The sequence below is a fragment of the Cydia pomonella genome, unplaced genomic scaffold, assembly GCF_033807575.1.
Source record: "Cydia pomonella isolate Wapato2018A unplaced genomic scaffold, ilCydPomo1 PGA_scaffold_220, whole genome shotgun sequence".
In the NCBI taxonomy this organism is placed as follows: domain Eukaryota; kingdom Metazoa; phylum Arthropoda; class Insecta; order Lepidoptera; family Tortricidae; genus Cydia; species Cydia pomonella.
The window spans coordinates 67,622-88,740 of record NW_026907860.1 but is presented as its reverse complement, the minus strand read 5'-3'; the positions used below and the strand labels follow the sequence as shown (position 1 = coordinate 88,740).

The 21,119-nt window shown below is 37.2% G+C and overlaps 2 protein-coding genes across 4 annotated transcripts; one reads left to right on the top strand and one right to left on the bottom strand.

Annotated features, from left to right (window-relative positions):
• The first annotated feature begins 959 nt into the window (after positions 1-959).
• On the top strand, positions 960-9,436 carry LOC133533924 (uncharacterized). Of its 3 annotated transcripts, none has more exons than XM_061873008.1 (5): positions 960-3,026; positions 3,166-3,293; positions 3,766-3,906; positions 4,645-4,815; positions 6,324-6,587. In XM_061873008.1, the coding sequence occupies exons 3-5, from the start codon at positions 3,769-3,771 to the stop codon at positions 6,570-6,572; spliced, it is 558 nt and encodes a 185-aa protein (XP_061728992.1). In that variant the 5' UTR covers positions 960-3,026; positions 3,166-3,293; positions 3,766-3,768; the 3' UTR covers positions 6,573-6,587. The 3 variants fall into 3 exon arrangements, with proteins under 3 accessions (XP_061728992.1, XP_061728994.1, XP_061728993.1); XM_061873010.1 differs by adding an exon at positions 7,252-9,436 and having other exon boundaries at positions 971-3,293; positions 6,324-6,419; XM_061873009.1 differs by lacking the exons at positions 960-3,026; positions 3,166-3,293 and adding an exon at positions 3,301-3,453.
• A 1,196-nt stretch (positions 9,437-10,632) lies between these two features.
• On the bottom strand, positions 10,633-21,064 carry LOC133533925 (CKLF-like MARVEL transmembrane domain-containing protein 4). Its single transcript, XM_061873011.1, has 4 exons — positions 20,920-21,064; positions 16,642-16,797; positions 15,206-15,463; positions 10,633-14,493 (listed from the first exon to the last, which is right to left on the bottom strand). Exons 2-4 carry the CDS (start codon positions 16,765-16,767, stop codon positions 14,407-14,409), a joined length of 471 nt encoding a protein of 156 aa, XP_061728995.1. The 5' UTR covers positions 16,768-16,797; positions 20,920-21,064; the 3' UTR covers positions 10,633-14,406.
• Between the last annotated feature and the right edge of the window lie 55 nt (positions 21,065-21,119).

Here is a 21,119-nt window from a genome sequence, read left to right as displayed (position 1 = left end):
CAATTTGGAATTTAGTACTTAGTAATATATATTTTTGAAGTGAAAACTTCTTTAGCGGCGCTGTGCACTTTTTGTGATGGGGAAAAAATATTAAACTCGTGACAGGTCACGTGACCAACAGATTCGACAGATTGAAAATTCGTAAGACGGACACGTGACCTGATCGAAACACTGTTACAATGTCATTGAAGCCAGTAGTTAAATTTTTAATGTAATATAAATCCCATCAAAAACATAAATGTGAAATGAGAGCCAAGTTCAATATGATATTAAGATAATGTGTCTTTACCTACAAAATTATTGAGATCTATATGGATGCCAAGTTCTGTGTTGAAAATTCTGAAATCTTGAAATCTTGTAATTTTATATCAAGAAGAGCGCTGACAAGACTAAGGCCTTGTGATTTGTGGATAGTAATAGCATATGCTAAGCAAATAGTGAATTGTTCCCGATAAACATATGCATTACTTAATATCTGAAACTTAGTCGTGACACGTTCTAATTCCGTACGTTAAATTATGATTATATTTGATTGTAATTTTACGTACGTTATTGTTGCTGTTGACGTACCAATGTACCTTTCCTATTTTGCCAATAGATCCGTTTACCAGCCCCTTACTGACATCTATGTTTCTTCGCAACATTACACGAGCACCTATTTTTATTGTGATAACATTTTTTAAGCCAGCATTTAATGATGAATCATCCTCGTTATTTTTCAGTACTTCCTTTGCTCGTGTTTTTAAGTACCGTGGACAGTCTATTTCGTCTGTGGAATTTAATTTAATTTCTGGTTGTTCCATACTTGCCAACATTACATTATTAAACTGATTACACAAATTTTTCGCCGAAAAATTGGTCGTTTTTTTGTCTCATATTTATTGTCAATTTGTCATAAAAAATAGTTCTTTCCATAAATTCGGAACGCTAAGGGAACCTACACATTTAAGTGCATCAGTCGACTTCACGTTTTCGAATGGCGACAGTTGTCTCACTGGAGGCAGTTGGAGTAGATCGCCAAACAACACTATATGAATTCAAAATTTATGATTTTTTTTCAATCGGATTTTAAATGATTTTCTGATTTCAGATTTTTCTCATTATGTACACCTAATAGCCTACCATGTTGCCAAATATCAAGATTTCAGGTCATCTGGAAGTTGGTTAGGGTTTTGATCTATATCAATTTTTGTTTTTTAATCGGTTTCTTATTAATTTTCTATTTCCAGATTTTTCCCCCTATATACACCTAATACTCCTAATAGCCTACCTTGCTGCCAAACATCAAGGTTCTAGGTCATCTGAAAGTTGGTTAAGTTTTTGATTTATATGTTTTTTTTCAATCGGATTTTTAATAAGTAATTTTCATTTTTCAGATTTTCCCCCTTATGTACACGTAATAGCCTACCTTGTTGCCAAATATCAAGTTTCTAGGTCATCTGGAAGTGGGTTAGGTTTTTGACCTACCTATATCAATAGATGATTTTTTTTTCAATCGAATTTTCAATAATTATCTGTTTTCAGTTTTTTTTCCCCTATGTACACCAAATATCCTATCTTGCTGCTAAATTTCGAGTTGCTAGGTCATTTGAAAGTGGGTTAGGTTTTGACCAATATTAATATATAATTTTTTTTCAATCAAATTTTTTTATAATTTCCTGTTTTTAGTTTTTTTCCCCTATGTAGACCTAATAGCCTACCTTGATGCCAAATTTTAAGTTTCTAGGTAATCTGGAAGTGGGTTAGGTTTTTGACCTTTATCGATATATGATTTTTTTTCAATCGAATTTTCAATAATTTTCTGCTATTTAGATTTTTTCCCCTATGTAGGCCTAATAGCCTACCTTGTTGCCAAATATCAAGTTTCTGAGTCATCTGGAAGTGGATAAGATTTTTGACCAATATCAATATATATTTTTTTCAAACGAATTTTCAATAATTTTCTGTTTTTAGATTTTTTCCCTTATGTACACCTTATAGCCTACCTTGTTGCAAAATATCAAGTTTCTAGGTCATCTGGAAGTGGGTTAGGTTTTTGACCTATATCAATAATCAATATATGATTTTTTTCAACCGAATTTTCAATAATTTTCTGTTTTTAGACTTTTTTCCCAATGAACACTTAATCGCCTACCTTGATGCCAAATTTCAAGTTTCTAGGTAATCTGGAAGTGGGTTAGGTTTTTGTTCTATATCAATATTTTTTTTTTCAATCGAATTAAAAAAAAAATCAGATTTTTTCTCTTACGTACACCAAATGAAATGCCGGTTTTTAAACATTAATTTATCAATAACTGTTTGAGCTACGTCTATGATTTTTTTTATTTTAGACAAGCTTGAATAACTGTGCCAAAATTCATGTGTGTAGGTTAAATAAGTTTCAAGTTGTGAAGGGGTCAAAAGTAGCTCGAAATGGTTCGTGTAATATTACACACGGTTGCGTCGCCAGTTCCTTTTTCTTTGAACTTGGCTTCATGTGTAGTACCTATGCATCTATAAATGCTTTATACTTTTTGGTTGTAGTGTTTATGGCAAGTAAGCTCTTAAAGGCGACTCCGGTTGCTAAATCCTCCAAGGTGTGTAAAACTGGTAACACGCCTGAACACGTAACTTTCCATCGGATACATTGACATAAATTTTGTGGGTCACACTAGGCTAAGCCTGTCCCGTGACTCCACGTTTGCGCATTCTGTTAAGAGCGATTTTTACATATATTCCACCTAAAGGACAACTTTATTTATATATATTTATTGTTTAATAACTTGCGTAGACTGGAATGTACACGTCAATTTGACGTTTAATTCAACAAGTGCGTATTCATTCGGTATTCTTTTCGCACTCACTGGCAGAGCCGTAACTCAAATGAAATAGCATCAATGAAGAAGAAATAAAATAGTTTATCAGATCACAAAGTTATTTAGAACTCACGCATTCATCTCATAGACCTCATAGTTTTATTGATAACGGTGTATTGTGTGGATACTGTTTGTTTTATCAGTATATTCGCGACAGTCGTAACGATATAGGTAATCTTGAAAACAATGGGTAGAATTTGGTTTGATAGGAGTGGTTTGTTGTGAAAAATGCGCTCATATCACGCCGAGCATAAACGATTAGTAAATATAGGTAACGTGAGTCATTGACGTGTGTAACATGTTTTCATAGTTTAGTAATGAGTGCCAAGGTGACGGGTGGTCGGTGAGGACGCGCCGCATCCGCTGTTTATCTCGGGCGCGGGAGCTCGCTACTACATACTCGTCGAGGACCACCGACCAGTACTTGCTGGGATATCGGTGAGTGTTGGTGTCATGTCTTATCTGCTTGTTCTTGTGAATAATAACATAACGGAGGGAGTGGTTTATTAGTGCTTTGGCAGTTTATAGTTCAAGAGAATTATTTTGTCTGCAAATAGTAACAGGAAAACAGAACTGCTGTGATTTACTAATTCCGAAGGTAAGACTTAGGTAAAGTCGTGGCTATTTTATCAGGAAATTGGTTAATAACTTATTTGTGTTACTATTGCAATTAGTGCTAATAGACAATTAGTATAATTACTGAGTTTAAAATAGGTATTATTTCAGTAAACCATGCGAAGAAGTTGATAACTCAAGATATAAAATTGAAGAAATATGAATTGAATTACATAAGGTTCAAATTTCTTGAGTTATCAACTTCTTCCTGTCACATTCAGATTTGAAAAGTAAGAGTTACCAACTCTCCAGTTCCTCCCTGATATAAAATGCACTTCTTTCTAATTGTGACCAGAACATGGCATACCCGAGTGGAGCACCACCAGCGCCTCCAGTGCAGTCACTGGGCTCCACCAACACCGTGTTCATCACTGAGACCCGCTTTGACCTCTCTTACATTGTCACCCCACCTGGCATCATCAAGGCTGTGCTGGTTGTAAGTTATTATGGTCAATCTAAACTGATACTTGTACACAGACACACTACTGCTGGAAAAAGTGACTGACAGGAAAAATCTTGATTACTTTCAGTCATTTCCTGTCAGTACACTAATAATAAAAAAAGGTCATAATTAGCCTGATCGACCTTGAGGTTTGAATGTCAGACAATTGGATGAGTAGATAGGTAGGTAAAGTTAAATATAGCTTTTTAAACTGTTAATTACAATGAATTTTCACTGCTGCATATTACAACACCATTAGGCCATTAAGTAACGAGGGATGATTGGTAGAAAACTGACTTGGATCAGTATACTATGCCCAAAGCAAAATGCCCACTGACAAAGTATGATGGCCCCGTGGAAGATTTTAAAACCAAAATGAGTGCAGCCATTACCTAGTTGGAAAAATGTAGATTTAGACTCTGAACTATTTCATCAATGTACAGTGTAATTTCCATACGATATATGAATAAAAAAGCATACTATTATTATATTATAAGTATGACTTCAGTTAGCTCAGCACAGGAGCGCTGCAATAATATCCCGCCTACAAGATAACTCTAGTTAAAACAGTTAGAAAAAGGCAGGTAGCAAGTTACTATCATGACTCATGCTAGGCCTACTGTGTGTCTTCCAGTTATTTGAGTCAAAATTATAAGTTTTTTGTATCACCACGGGCCGTGGCACCACGTGGCTTAGCTAATGTTAAGTACGTAATGTTGGTGTGTCGGTCAGGTGCTGAACCTGCTGTGCTTCATCTGCATCGAGGCGAGCGCGTTCCGCTCGAACGGGCGCGGCGTGTACTTCGTGTTCGTGTCGCTGCTGGGGCTCGCGTTCACCGGCGGGCTGCTGCTCATGTACCTCTACCACGTCGTCGAGAAGTACCACAACTTCAAATGGCTCAAGGTACGCACCCACGGATGTTCTTGTCTGGGGCATATTTCATCAAGCTAAAAGTTACAATTTAATTTATTTGACAAGAACGGAAGAGAGAATCTTGTAGTTTTATAGAATGTGATGGTATTAGCAGGGCTGCTGCTTCTGTAGCAGTATAGTACAGTCACGTCTGAAAATAACGATACGAATAATGTGCCAAAAATATGTATACACTACTTAAATATATGTGCAATAAAGTCGTGTATATATTTTTTTGGCACTTTTTTCGTATCAATATTTATAGACGTGACGTGAGTACCATCATTGCTGCACATGATGAATTTTGGATTCGAAATGATTTGTAGCAAAAAGAATGGCTGGGAAGTTTGACTTCTGCCATTTTTCAGCAAGTAATGGAGTCATTTATTAATTTAAATAAATAAATATTATAGGGACATTCTTACATAAATTCACTCCAAGTCCCACGGTAAGCCAAGAAGGCTTGTCTGGTCAGACAGTGATACATATAATATATAAATATTAAAAATACTTAAACACCTAGAGAACATCCATGATTCAGGAACAAATATTTTTTTTTTTTTTATAATTTATTTAGAAAACAAACAGCCTTTTACAAATATGTCTAGAGTAAATGGACTAAAAATAGGCCTAAAGTTTCCTACATTACTAAGAAAACTATTACATAGAAATGTAAATTACGCAATTATAAATTACCGGTTTAGTTGTGTACTACATGCAAGTAAGTTAAGAAAACATACAAAGGTATGAAAAATATGACTGGAACCAAATTGATCAATTTCTAGAAAACAAAATTTGCCGAACTTTGTTCTTGAATACGGACAAACTATGAACAAAAATATCTATATCGTTAAGTGATTCATTATACAAATAACAAGTGCGCCTAAAGAAAGAGTTTTTAGCATACTGTGTGCCACAGGAGGAAATAGAAAATGTGGGTTTAGAACGTGAGTGGAAACGAGAGATTTTGAAGGAAACGCTATCTAATAAAAGGTTAGAATCTATGTGATTTCTAATAATTTTAAATAAAAATAAAACATCTAGATATGCTCTTCTTTTCTCCAATGGAGGGAGACTATGTCTAGCTGCTGACGAAAAATAATCACAGTTATAGCGGCCGTTTCTGTAATCAAGGGACTTACAAAAAATTTTCTGAATCCTTTCAAGTCGTGACTTATGAATGCCAAAATGTGGGCTCCAAACAACACTGCCAAACTCCAAAATACTACGGACGAAAGAGTAATACAAAACTTTTAACGTGAAATATCTGTGCTCATCACAGAAATAAAATGCTCTTAACGGGATTCGAACCCGGGACCGTGTCAAACACAAAAGCTGTCTTTCGGACGCCACGTTACCGAAGTGTCAAAACTGAAGTTGAACTTTATGTATATGCACATAGGTCCATGTCGCTCTGTGGTCTGGGACGGATTAATCTGAGTATGGCGTTGGACCTATGGTGCGGATATATCCGTCAGTGAGCAGACGAGCGTGTGCAGGTGGAGCTGGCGGGCAGCGCGGCGCTGACGTTCCTGCAGCTGGCCGCGGCCACGCTGGCGGTGGCCTTCGGGGACGCCGCCTACTCCGCCGCGGGGGTGAGTGCTCTCCCCGCGCAGCCGTCATCGTCATCGCCAGGCCGGAGCCGGAACTCGACGGACTCGTCTTACTCTTTATTCAACTCCACTTCTTCCTTCACCTTCACTTTAACTTATTGTTACTCACTTGTGGTGGGCAGAGGGGACATTTGAAACAGACCGAGCGGAAATATTTATTTCAAATTTTGTTCTCGAATTATTATTATTTATTTTATATATTTTTAATATTTGTATGCTCGAGTTTTAATTTTATTATGAATATACCGGCCTAAATGTTTTAAATCGGAACATAAGTGACTCGTATGAATAAGGTAGTTAAGTATCAATTAAAAAAAATGTAGACGTGAGTTGAGACGTGTATTATGACATGACAACTAGAAAAGGTGTCGCGGCGGCCAAGAGGGTAATCTAGTCACGTACCGGCGCGCCAGTGTCGTGTCGTTGCCGTTCACCTACTTCGACTACACTGACTAAATCATTGCGCAATGTGCGTCAACTGTAGGTACGCATTGTTATCTGTTTTAGTATATTTACACGCCATAGGTACATACCATACCGGGCCAGAGTACATTATAATCTAAATTTCTGAAATACAAGTCCGTTGATAGATCGTTAACTGGAACAAACTTGGCTCCCGCTTTGCCAGATCAAATACTTTTCGAGTGCAAATACTGCCGTATTTGCACTTAGTTAGTGTCACTCCGAGCTGGCCATCGGGGATCATACGTGTCGGCATTAGGTTTACGAATCGCTAGTCAACATCCGAAGCCGAAGGTTCACGTAACGTAATACGATGGAGCGTTCCCCTACATGAGGCCGGTGGTTGTTCCAGTTGTTCGGGTACCTGGCGATGGTGTCGTACGGTGTGGACGCGTTCCAGAAGGCCAGGGCGCTGCAGGCGGGCGAGCTGGCGCAGGGCGCGCGCGTGCACACCAAGCGGCCGCCCGCGCTGCCCTAGGGGCCGGGCGCGCACCCCGGGCCGCCGGGCCGCCGCCGCGCCCGGCCGCCGCACGTGCCGGGTGCGCGCGGGCGGGCCGACCGCGGGCTCCGTCTCGGCTGTTGTCCGATTTGCCACCTCACCTCACAGGTACGCCGTGCGCCGTCCGCCGCTGCTGTCTGTTTTGTCAGCCGAATCTTTGTTTAGTCGAACTCACCCTTAGTTGTAGATCAAAAAAGGACCGTTCCTGTCCCGTTTCCGAAATGTACCCTTTTCATTTTTAAATGTATTTTTCTTTAGGTGAAGTGTTCGACGGATAAAGTATTTAATATTTATTAATTTTTAATCAATTTCTAATCATGTAAATGTGTACCTCGAATGTACTTATATAATTTATGTTAGTTTTAAGCGATGATATTATTATTGTATGTGATATTCGTCAATAAATCAATTAATTCCCTGATCACTTGTAAATAACGTAAGTTAAGTTTAAATGTTACTTCAACATATCGCAAGAAGCATTTAGTAACTATGAGATTTAAAGAAAACAAAACTTCTAGGAACAATTGTATCAAACCAGATTCAAATTCCATATTTGATTGATGTGGTCAAAATCAGTAGTGATATAAAATTGTTTTTTTTTTTTTTTTGCAAATCATAATTTACAAACAAAATTAGCGTTAATGACTTATTGCATACCTACTGACATTTGATCTAGAAAAGTAGTCGCTAGCCTGCAATGTGCTACAGCAGCCCTGTCACCTAGCTGCCGGGAGTCCCAACGGACCTTATAATTTGTCAGCTGACAGTGTGGACGTCCACCTTCATTGACGGACGTCATATATAGAGTCCTTAACAGATTGCAAAGGGTGGGTGTGTCGTAATTTGTTTTACAAGGGGGCAAAATTGTTATTTAACATTATCATTCAATATCATTATTTAAAAGTAAATTCTACTAGCTAACATAAGGAAACAACTCAAAATTTGCATAAAATTGGATAAAATGCAACTTTCTCATTACTTTTTGAACAATCAAGAGGGTCTTTACCAGTTGGTGTGGTGCAAAATATTTTACACGGTTTGTTATTTGGTTTGATGATAAACCCCAACTACTAACTAATATATGAATGAAAATCCGTCCGGGGTATTAATTATAGCTCGTGTTTGTGTCGAATATAAGGTGAACTCTATTTGTCCAATCTTAGCACATTTTACACTTTATAAAATAAATATTTTGTGCGCTCAAGACAAAGGCATTTATATTGGCTAACGCAGCCGCGGGTATGAGTGCCGCAGCAGAGTAAACTAAAGTATGGAAGGGTAGTGGCCATTTGTAAAAGTCACGTTCCTTCCGTTTCCCTTCTGCGGCCTTTTTATTCGTTTGAGAATGTACACCAAGTTAAAGGCCAGGAAGTAATTGTCACAAATGTTTATGGGATTTTAACAGTAAGAGTATGTGGAATTGCACGCTCATATTATGGCCAAATTTGCTAAAGTTAATCTCTACATATTTATTGATATAATTATCCACCTCTTTCTAATAGGTACCACTCCATGGAAAAGTTCTTGCCATGTGACGAACAGATTAGGTATTGCGTCTCATCATAAGTGACCGTATCTATTTATTTCTTAACGGTGGTGCATGTAACGTTATAAATAAGAATATGAGTTAATAACCAAAATGACCAAATATGTCAGAACGTTAAAATTGTCTTATACTTTTAAAAATAATTGTTATAGGTACCGTGTGCGGCCTGCGACACGAGCAAAAAATAACTGTTGTAGGCTGCACTGTAACTCCTCAAACTGACCAACATTTGTTCAGAGACTTTAATGTATTCCAAGACGCAATGTATGTATTGCAAATTTTGTAGTTGAGTTGGATGAGGATATTGAGGATGGCGGCGTACATCGAAGATATAAGATTTAATTTGAATGAAAAATAGCAAGTCTAAAGACTTCATAATTTTTAAAAGTGTCATAGTTTGAGGATTCATGTTTAAATTATTTGTTCGTGTTACACAGGCCGCACACGGTATAGGGCTCACTGTGATGTTATCAATAAAAAGCTTTAATCGTGTTAACACAGTTTTATTTCAACAAGTGAGGTCCCGCTGATAAATCTATTTAAATACATATACACATTGTATACAGTAAACATTTAAAGCTTACACGAAAATACTTTAAAAATACATAGATGTCTTTATTTTACCCTTTGTTTGTGATATGGCGACGGCGGTGGCACGGCCACGTTTTTATCGCCTTTTACCATACCTGTCACGTTCTAACAAGTGTGAAAGTGACGCATGACGCTAGCATGCTCAGATATATGAAAAACCAGTTAATAAAAAGTATTTAAATACAAATACTTCCTCGAAAAATAGTTTTCAAGCTTGTAACTCTTCTTCCTCGCGTTGTCCCGGCATTTTGCCCAGGCTCAGGAGCCTGGGGTCCACTTGATAACTAATCCCAACATTTGGCGTAAGTACGAGTTTTTACGAAAGCGACTGCCATCTGACCTTCCAACCTAGAGGGTAAACTAGGCCTGGTTGGGATTAGTCCGGTTTCCTCACAATGTTTTCCTTCACCGAAAAGCGACTGGTAAATATCAAATGATATTTCGTACATAAGTTCCGAAAAACTCATTGGTACGAGCCGGGGTTTGAACCCGCGACCTCAGGATCCGCAAGTCGCACGCTCTTACCGCTAGGCCACCAGCGTTCTCAGTTTTCAAGTTTGTATTTAAAATGCAAAATAGGTATTTTCAAAATACTTTTTTAAAATACAAATACTTTGCGATAAATGGTGAAGTCTGAGTTAAAAAGTTTTACTCGGAATCGACAAGTTGGAAAAGCTTTCTTTATCCTTTAGATCATTTAGATTTGTAATGTTTTACAGCTAGTATTTACCTCTCGTTGGTTGGTGAAAACGTCTCGGTTGTGTTCACCAGGGCAGATAAGTTTGTTCACCTCTCGTGCCTTGAAACCCTCGCAACGCTCAAGATCCCACATTTTGAATCACTCGCTACGCTTGTGGTCATGTGCGGCGTTACTAAACAGATTCACCAGTTCCATGTTAAAGGAATGAGAGAGTTGCAAGGATTGTAATTCCTACCTACTTTACCTTATAAAAAGTATTTTGAATATAGAAAATAGGTCCCAAAAACAATTTCAAATAAAGTTCAATATAGTTTTCTTCAAAACATATTCAAAAACAAAATAGGTATTTTGTATCTGCATTTTAAATACAGGGTGGGTAAATAAGATGTATACTACATTTTGTTTTTAAACTATATTAAGTTCAAAGATTATGAATTATTGTTTTAAAAATATATTATTCAGGGTTGGCAAATACATGCGGAGCATAATGTCTGACGAAATAAATGTTGACCACTAACAACAGGCCAATGTGAGCCCTTATCATCGCAATTTTCTGCATATTTACGCACATTTTCGGCGTTACCTTAGTAAATTTATGTCGGATGGTCGATTTTAACTGATTCAATTACATCAGCTTGTTAGTATAGACACGTAATTTTAGATAGCCACATAGAAATAAGTCAACTCAGGAGCTACAAAATTTGGGGAATTTGGGTGCCAATCACTGTCACTTTCTCGAAATTAATCTAGTCTTAAACAACACAATCACTTGAGAAAAAATTGCTTGCTGCTAGAGGTAGACATTTGGCAGAAATGAACCCTGAATAATATATTTATGAAAAAATATTTAATACATTTTGCACTTACAATAAAATTTAAAAACAAAGTGTACCTATCACTCTTATTTGTCCACCCTGTACAAGTATTTCAAATAAGGCCACATCTCTGACCATGCCGCCGCGATAGCTGCGGTGGTGTAGCGGTGGCGGTGTTACAACTTACAAATAATACAATACAACTTCATGTCAAGTTCTACTGTTAAAAATCGGAACTTATTAGACACAAAACTTAATGATTTTTCAAAGTGTTAAAAAAAGTTTTCTTATAAATAATAAAAAACAAGTTTAAAAAAATATGCCTTAAAATACTATTTCTCATGCCAAATGGCACGAGTCGGGCCTTTTCTTACTTTGGTACACAATCAAATAATATCGAGAAGTAAGAAATTACCTATAGACTACCCCTTTACCAGGCCGCACAATTAAACGCACACCAATTAATCCAGCTTTGGTGATTTAGGTAACATTTGAAGACAATTCACATTCTTCGAAAGTCGACCAATCTAACTTGAACCTTAAAGCTTGCTAAGATATTTAGTCCTCCTCATCGATTTCGATGACGGCGACCTCAGCAATTACGGATTACGCCGATTATGGGCCCTAATGTGGCTGGCCAGGCCGAACCGCTCCGGCGAGTAGCGTCAAATAGTTGACTCATTCAAGAACGTTCTGCAGCTTTATTTTAAATTGATATCGACCTTGTTGTGTTAACATAATGTTCATTTTTGTATTCGGTAGTATAAAAACGTGTTGCAGAAATCCAATTATGTAAACAATATTAATGAATTAATGAAATAAGATTTACTGATGGTATGAAATGCCTCCATGAGTGATATTTGTTAATTGGCTAGTGTTTCTGCACTCCAAAACAGAGCTTACGGCATTTTCGGGATTTTAAACGGGTTAGTTAGACGGTTAAGCGTCGTAGCGAGCCGGCCCCACTCTGTGGTACGGCACGAGGTGCGAGTGAGTGCAGCCTGTCTACAATTTACGTTCTTCTATAGTTTTTCAAATTCTGTGGGTCCGATTCTATTGGCGCGTATGTGGTCGATAAATCGTACTATTTCTGGAAAAGGGTTAACATCATTGCAAGATTTTGGAGGTGTTTCAAAACCACAATAATGGTTGTGCTGTGTGTAATGTGCCAGCACAGATTATCAACGCCATCTCAAACGCATTCACGAGTTTCTCTCAATTGGATTTGAGGTCATGTAACAATCTGAAAAATGCTTAAGATAAGATAAGATAAGATAAGATAATCTTTATTGGTAGCGTACTGGTACAAGTCAAAAAAAACAATTTTGTACAACAAATATACAAATTCCACATTACAGGATACTTATTTCGTACGAAATATTAGTAATGTCAGTTATCCTTAATAAAATAAAATAACAATATTATATAGTCAGTGGCAATTCCATCATTTCATTAAAAGTATAAAAGTTTTTTGTGAGTAGCCACGATTCCAAATTTCTTTTAAAAGATTGGTGAGATGTTGCATCTCTTATATTTTCTGGGAGGCGGTTGTATATCGCGGGGCCTGTGACGTACACCGACTGTTCTGACCTTGTGAGTTTGTGAAGCGCTGCAACTAGGCGGTCTCGATGTGCATTGCTTCGTAAGTTATGTGAGGTCACTATGCCTTTACGTTTAAACTTACTTATATTTGTGTAGGTAAAGGTAGCAATTTGAAAGATTACCATGCTTGGTAGTGTTAGAATGCGTAGGTTTTTGAAGTGGTCGCGGACTGATTCATCACTGCGGATACCTATGATGCTCCGCACTGCGCGCTTCTGCATTCGAAAGGCACGGTCACAATCCGATGCTCGGCCCCATAGCTCAGTGCCATATGATAGTATGGAATGAATGGTAGCGAAATAGCATGATCTGACTGTATCCCTGCTAGCCGTTGATGCAAGGCGTCGCAGTGCGTAGCATGCTTGACCTAGTCGTCCACATACAGCATCGATGTGTTCCCGCCAAGACAAAGAGCTGTCCAGCACAAAGCCGAGGAGTTTGGTTGTCGCTACTTGTTCAATTTTTGTGCACCCCGCGTGGATCTTGAGGTTAGTGCTAGGGTGGCCATTTAGACTGACTCGTAGGAAACAGGTCTTTCCCGTGTTAAGCGCTAGACCGTTTTGCGTAAACCAAATGTGCAATCGATTTACGGTGTCATTTAGAGCCTCTTCGAGCAGTTGTTCGTTCGTAGCTGTGATCACTACGGTCACATCGTCAGCATACATAAATACTTAATTAGTATATAATATATAATAAAAATGCGTAAGTAACACTTTTATAACAGCTGATAAAGTACTATATGTATTACTAAATGCGCGCGAAGTGTCCGAGAAACACGTACTTCTATAAAGCACATTTTTTTAATTTATAAACATCAAAGGCACGTTTACTTGATAAAGCGACAACGTCATATATAAAAGTCTATACAAAACTACAGTACATGATTAGGTACAAGATATATAAAACACAAATATATAATGTTACAAATATAGTTTATAAAAATATATGTGTTGAGTTTTGTGTTGTATAGTAAAGGTCGCGTATATTTTAGTTTAGGTTGTATGTGATGCCTGATGCCTGATGGGTGATGGCAGATCATGGTGATGTATAAAACAAAAGTGATTAGGCGAAATATCTGACTGCTTAATTAAGAAACGACAACACAGAGATTTTTGAAAATCACCTACGGTGTAAAAAACTGTAACTACTTATATAATATAAATGTTATGTGCTTTATTTTTGATGGTTAGAATAATGTATTGAAAACCATATAAATTAATAAAAAGAACATTTACTACACCCTCTCGACTCGCATATGTCACGTATACGTGACAGCGCCTTAAACTAACACAATCATTACAATAACTGCCAAGTAATCAGTTATGGGAAATAATTACTTCAATTAAGCCATTTGGTAGTAAAAGATCTTAGTAAAGTTGATTACCTACTTTACTAACTAAACGTTAAATGATGCATCTTTCTTTTCGATCACTGTAAATATTGACTTTTCTCATTCATTGGATACTTATATAACAACTTCAACCTGTAACGTACATTTAAAAGTACGGCTCTTGACCGCCAACTATTTACAAAACACTCAATAATAAACCATATCGGAATGAATGAAGGTACATTTTAAAGTTTAAGTGGCCCGTAGAGCGGTCTTTGGCGGTCAAAAGGTAAAATATCCCAAACCGTATATAATTAGAAAAAAATAAGTACATAGAAATAAAATAAAATGCTAAGCTTATCCTAGATAATTGGTGTGTCTGTGTTGTGTGTTGTGTGTGGTGTGTGGTGTGTGGTGTGTGGTCCTACTGCGGCGGCAGGCCGCGCTTCCACGCCTTGTACTTGAGGAACCCGTCGAAGCCGTAAGCGATGATCGCGCAGAATCCGAAGAACTACAACAAAGTCATATTCTTACTATATAAAAAGTGGGTTAGGTTAGAACTGCGACCCTTACAGAACCAAATTTTATCAGAAAAGTGGGTAAGGTTAGAACCGCGACCCTTACAGAACCGAACTGCTATCAGAAAAGTGGGTTAGGTTAGGTTAGAACTGCAGCCCTTACAGAACCGAACTTCTAACTAAAAAGTGGGTTAGGTTAGGTTAGAACTGCAGCCCTTACAGAACCGAACTTCTAACAAAAAAGTGGGTTAGGTTAGGTTAGAACTGCAGCCCTTACAGAACCGAACTTCTAACTAAAAGTGGGTTAGGGTAGGTTAGAACTGCGGCCCTTACAGAACCGAACTGCTATCAGAAAAGTGGATCCCACCAAAAACATTTTCATGTAAAATAAGCCACATATTTTGCTTAACGTGTAGAGTTTGTGAAGTTAGGGTTTGTAAAGTTAGAAGCTTGGCTCTACATGAGTTCTGACACATTTTTGACAGTGCGAAGCGAGCCTTATGGTTTTTCTTGGCAACATTTTTCTTGTAAATATTTTGGTGGGTTTTACTTCTTTTTGTAAGTTGCTTATGACAATCTTCCATCCAATGCAATTTATAATTTATTTTTTATTTTATTTGAGGGGTAAAAGTTCCAAGTTTTAGAATTTATTGATTAATAAATCAATCATAAATATATGATAATGAATATGTACGTGTGACTCACCCCTACAGCATACCCGCCCTCGCCAATGACCGTGGCAATGATCGCCAGGATGATATAGACCAGCACCACCGCGCAGCAGTAGAAGAACTCCAGCTTGAGCCACGGCCAGCGGTCGTGCTTCTCCACCACGTGGAACGAGTACGACAGCAGCAGGACCGTAGTGATGACCATGCAGATCCAGTACAGCAGGTTGTAGGGGATCGATGAGATCCAGATGTTTGACACCTTGATGCAGATGAAACCGATCAGGTTACATAACTGAAAGGCAACAAATAAAGCTATAAGTCTTCTGTATAATGTTTGTAAAGTAATATTATATATCATTTTTAAATTTTATACAATTTTATCTTCGCAAACCATAGAGAAATAAGTACTCTTTAAATGACCACTCCATACATACATGAGTTACCGTACTTAATAATAATAAGTACTGGAAATACATCCTGAAAGACGGTACAGTCGACATTTGTCGGGCATGCCGCCGTCCCGGAGTCAGCCTGACATCGTGATAATAGATCGATCGCAACGCCGGGCCGTGCTCGTCGACATCACCATCCCCCATGAAGAGAATCTCGTGAAAGCCGAGAAGGACAAGTCCAGTAAGTAAGTACCTACATTTGGCTCACGGGATAACCGCCATGTTGATTCGACGATCATTGTCCCGATAGTCGTTTCAGCAAACGGTCTCATAGCGAAGAGTCTCGATAACTCGAACACCTTGAGGACTCTCGCTAGGGGGCTGGATGAAGGGTGAGATGCAGAAGGCGGCGATCTTGGACACGACGCGGATAGTCCGGCGGTTCCTCTCTCTGCGGCCCTGACCACCGGCAGCTTGGGCCCAGTCCCGCTGCTAGCGGCAACTTAGGTTAGGTTTTTTATATAATGTGTTTATATGTATTTTGTATTTTACTTTTATATTCATATTATAAAATGCCTAACTTAAGACCCAAGATAAATAAAGAGAATAATAAGTATGGGAGATATAGTACAACCTATTAATAAATTTGAGACTCACTTAAAACTTAACACTTATCCAGTTATCAAGCTTGAATTATAAATATCTTTTTGCAAAAATCATTTAAAACTTGTTATAAATGGCTTTGTGCTTGTATGGAGTGAGAACTTTAAGCTTACAACTGATTTCTCTATGCTGCAAACATACAGATGTGAACATCAATGTCACAAATGACTAAATGAGTGTCAATCTTATACCTTTAAACGAGCAATTCTTGTACCTAAGATATATTTCGGGAATCTCGGAAACGGCTCTGACGCTATCGATGAAATTTGCTGTATGGGGGTTTTCTGGGGCGAAAAATCGATCTAGGTCTAGGTATTTCTTAATCTCTGGGAAAACGCGCATTTTTGAGTTTTTATACGTTTTCCAAGCAAAGATCCTTTTCCCAGATATTTATAGTTTATTTGATACACTGTACCAACTGGACTCCCTTGAGGATGCCGGGCAGCGAGGAGATGTAGCCGCGGTCGAAGCGCAGCACCTTCTCTGGGGCCGGCGGGGTGGTTGGCTGGCTCTGCGGGTTATTCGCGTACACATCGTACATCTTGTATTAACTGAAGATAGCCCTATATACCTGAAATAGAACGTTGCATACTGTTATAGATGTAATAGATACTCACTATAATACACGCCTAACACGCCTTGTACTGCTGATGCAAATAAATAACGTAATTAAAACAATATTTGTCATAATAAGTTTATGTTGATCTAAACCAGGTGGTGGGCAAACTTCCTGGGCCGCCATGAAGAAAGTTTGCCGAAATTGCCCACCACTGATCTAAACACAGTTTCTCGCTTACAACAGCTATCGTGGACAACAGTTGTCACAGGGAGTGTATACAATTGAACCAAATATGTAGCTAAATGCATAAAATATCAATGGTTGGTTTGATACCAAATCATTTTCTTTGCTGTGTTTAGTATAATGGAAGAGTGATTCATGGGTAGGTCTAGGGGTGTTCGGCGAAATAGCAAGGGCACTCCATATCAATTAAGGTATTTTTAAAGAAATTCATATTAATGTGCTGACTTTTTGTTTTTTCTAAAAGTCAATTCTTAATTTTCTTCAAGATGCTTTAATCTTTGCTTGATCTCGTCGTGAGTACGAGTATATCGCTAAGCACTATTTAAATTATAAAAAGTATTGTGTTTAATCCGTAAATAACTAAGATATAGTACATTTTTTTTATAAAAAAATCAAAATATCTGATTTATTCCCTTTCAATACAGAAAGCGGAGTTAGTTTTAAGGGAAAAAAATATTTACTTACTAAAAAATACATATTAAAAATTCTAAAATTATCGTCAATGGGCTTGGAAGTTAATAAAGTTCTAAGTTTTTTCTGATAGAGTCTGTTCGGAAAGAGTCGTGGAATGTACAGACTCTAGCTCTGATATTAGGGTTGTCACACATTTATTTTAATAAAATATAAATCGGAAACACAACACACAGTATTTTGAATTATGATAATACTGATAGAAGTGGAATTAATCGGAAACTGAATAAATAAAATAAAATAGTAAAGACATAATCTAGTATAGTAGGTATAGTCATCTTGACAAACTATCTAAGTAGTGAAATCATGCTAAGTGAACTCTGATTTAGAAGTAGGTACCAGCATCAGCTGCCTGTCTAAAACTAAATAAATAAAATATAAAATAATGTTACTGAATAATTTATCTAAGTCTTCCAATAAACATAATTAATTAAAAATACTAAGCATGAACATATGTAAATGTACTTAATGTATGATCTCCACTCAGACTCAACACAATTAAAAAATGAATAATAATAGATTAAGAGTCTTCTATGTAGTAAACCTTTTAAATTGTTGACTGAAATAAACAGTTTAATTATTTTCTATATTCAAAACATTCAATCATAAAATAAATGTAGGTATTAAAAAAACGAGTGAGGGTCTTAATAATAATTAATTATAGCGAATAAAAATGTATTCCTCGACACATAAGTTCTCTACTGATACCAGAATGAGACTGATATCTGGATGAAAATTTTATAGAATTTCAGATTGTTCGTCCATGTCACTTTTCTCAATTTCAAATTGTGTTGGCTTTAAAAGTTGTAAGGCTGCCATGGGAAATTTAGAATGTTTGCATATGGAGACTAGAAATGTGGGGGTCAGATGATTCCAAATTCCAAGGCTCTGTGGAAGAGATCGAGAATTGTTATTTCGCGACTGTGTTTCCTGAAATGATGTTCGCGGTCGTAACGCCAAATTTTTTTCTGGATTCTCCAGCTTGCGCTGACGTCATACCAACTGGTAACACACACTATGATATCTTTGCCATGAACCAAATCTTGTGCAATGTTACAGGCATATAAAACCAACCGTACTTTTTAACATATTTCTTTGCAACCGATTCTCAAAATTTAACAATCAAATTTGTCAATCGGGAGTCCAGAAGGCAAAGTCACTAGTACTGTGTGCAGATCGTCTAATAACCACTGCTCGAGACCTAAGATATCGCTAAAGATGAGTCAGTTTTTATAGTTTAGAGCAACTCGAGCAGTCTGTCCCTGAATTAGGTCGAACGTCTACCAGCAGTCCCATTTTAGATCTAATTTCGTCTTAAATTTGTTTCTTTATTCGCTCAACAATTTCTGCTTGAAAACTCTCTTTTGCAATTCTCCACTTTTGCACCTGAGGAACCATGATGCAACAAAAACTCCAGACTCAAACGGATCCAAGCATGCAGAGGACTTGGCCCATGGAGCATAGTATTTTTGTCGACAGTTCGAATACAGTAAATTAAGCTTATTAAAATCATTACTTGTAGCTTTGCAGAATGGGCAATGTAATTGTGAAGCCTGTAATAATGTTAAGGATTTTTCCATCAATTATTGTTAAACTGCTTACCATCGGCCGAGCCGTATGCTTGTTTGCCACCAACGTGGTATAAAAAAAATAGAGATCCCAGAGCAAGTGGTTATTTTAATTCCGTTGGAAATTTCTATTGTCTCAGGTGACAACGTCTTTATTTCGTCTTCTAGTCTTTTTTTTTTCCGCAAGAATCAAGTCCTTGTTTTTTTTTTCTATACCTAAGGGTCTAGACAATCATAGTATGTGGACAGTTTCTTTTACAACTAGAGTTAATGGGGCAAAAGTGGTGGCAAACAAGCTAGTATCATCCATAGCATTGACATAAAATTTTTGTTTATACATTGGCCTGTACTGCCATCATAACCCTGTGAGCCATGTAAAACACTTTTGTTATGTTTCACAGTAATCTGACCAAGTAGACCCTGAAACGAAACAAATCCATCTCTTTCGCCAACGGTAACTGCATCTGTAGGATAGCATTTTTTTCGCTCTTTCTTCACATTATGACAGGGGGGAAATGCTGAGTAACCACACGATCTTTAATGTTGTTGCAGGAACATATATGTCTCTATGGGCAATTTTCAGTCTATTATTACAGCCAGGGGCTATAACTTGATAACTGAAATATAACGATACCTTTATATAATGGTATTACGTCATACCGGTTTAATCCAACCCATTAAAGTAACCAAATGAAAATAAAGTTTTTAGACAAGCAGGCTCTGTGTTTTTTCTCCATCACATCTAATTTGTATGAACGGTTCCTGTACATTGTTTCACATCTATTTGTGAACCTATGTTTCCTTGTGTTTCTAGGGATTAAGCTGACATCTCAAACTCTAGAAGTTCTTCCTCTAATTTAACTCTAGTTGCAATTATTATTACATGTGGTTGTTGCAGAGATCCAAAATTTTCAGCTTCTCAAACAAATACATGTTGGTGCTGATGGCCGAGATCCAGATACACATTCACTTCCAAGTTGGGCTTGTCCCTGCCGTTACGGAGATGCATCATGGGTAGTTCTTGGCTTCATGATAACCTACACCAGTGCACATTATGCACATTATGTGCACTTTAGGTTATACCTAGAAGTTATAGAAAAAATAAAATATGCTTTTAACTCAGGTCAATAAGGGGAAGATCATCATACAAGACAAGACCATCTACAGATAACTCTTGTTTGTGTATCTATATACACTACTCCGACATGGTTGGTAGGGCAATTTTTTGCATTTTCTAAGTGGCTACTAACCTCCTTTAATATTACAACAAATTTTAATTCTGTTCATTAAAATATGAACTTATATTATTCCTAAAATATGAAATAAGGAGAAGTTTTCACTCACTTTCATAAGACTCTATAGCTGTAAATAAGAAAAACCAAATATACACAAATTTAATGCCACAATTCGCAATTTCTCACTCTTCAACTTGATCTGATATTCTCTGATATTACACAAATGATGATTGTTAACGCGTCTGATTTTTTGGTGAAATCCCAGACTGTGCTTGGTGCTGTAATTAATGAACTATTATTTAATTTTAATGTATTTATTACTTATCTTTTAAATATGTTACAGGAAAACACTAGGTAATCAATTCGTTGTTATCACAAAAGTATTTGGCAAATGAGTGAGTTAATTAAGCGGAATTGATTATGACCAGTAAGTATCGCTCGTTGTCCAAATAGTTCGCTGCACTTGCGGCACGCCTCGTGAAACAACAAGCACGGGATCTATTAAATTCACGCATTCATTAAGCAAATATAAAGTGTACCACGTTACTCCAAACACCATCTGTCGACAATGTTTCTTATGAAAGTTATATACCAATTAATTTGATAGGTGAACAAACCTGTGACTTGGGTTTTCTGGTGGATAAACAAAATCAGTATTGATTGCCTCAATAAGAAAATAGTCTTCTCCTCTATTTAAACGCCTAGACTAGAACGGTTTGTTGTCATCGTTTGACAATTTTGACATAGTCAGAGAAGTCAGAAATATGACAAACTTGTTTTGTGCGTTCGGATATTATACCACAAGTACGATTTTATA

Excerpts from the sequence above, each read along its gene's own strand:
- LOC133533924 (XM_061873008.1), top strand. The coding sequence starts at position 3,769 with ATGGCATACCCGAGTGGAGCACCACCAGCGCCTCCAGTGCAGTCACTG. Across the intron at positions 3,907-4,644 it reads TCATCAAGGCTGTGCTGGTT|GTGCTGAACCTGCTGTGCTT; the intron begins GTAAGTTATTAT and ends TGTGTCGGTCAG. Across the intron at positions 4,816-6,323 it reads ACAACTTCAAATGGCTCAAG|GTGGAGCTGGCGGGCAGCGC; the intron begins GTACGCACCCAC and ends GAGCGTGTGCAG.
- LOC133533925 (XM_061873011.1), bottom strand. The coding sequence starts at position 16,767 with ATGTACGATGTGTACGCGAATAACCCGCAGAGCCAGCCAACCACCCCG. Across the intron at positions 15,464-16,641 it reads TCCTCAAGGGAGTCCAGTTG|TTATGTAACCTGATCGGTTT; the intron begins GTACAGTGTATC and ends GTTGCCTTTCAG. Across the intron at positions 14,494-15,205 it reads AGGGCGGGTATGCTGTAGGG|TTCTTCGGATTCTGCGCGAT; the intron begins GTGAGTCACACG and ends ACTTTGTTGTAG.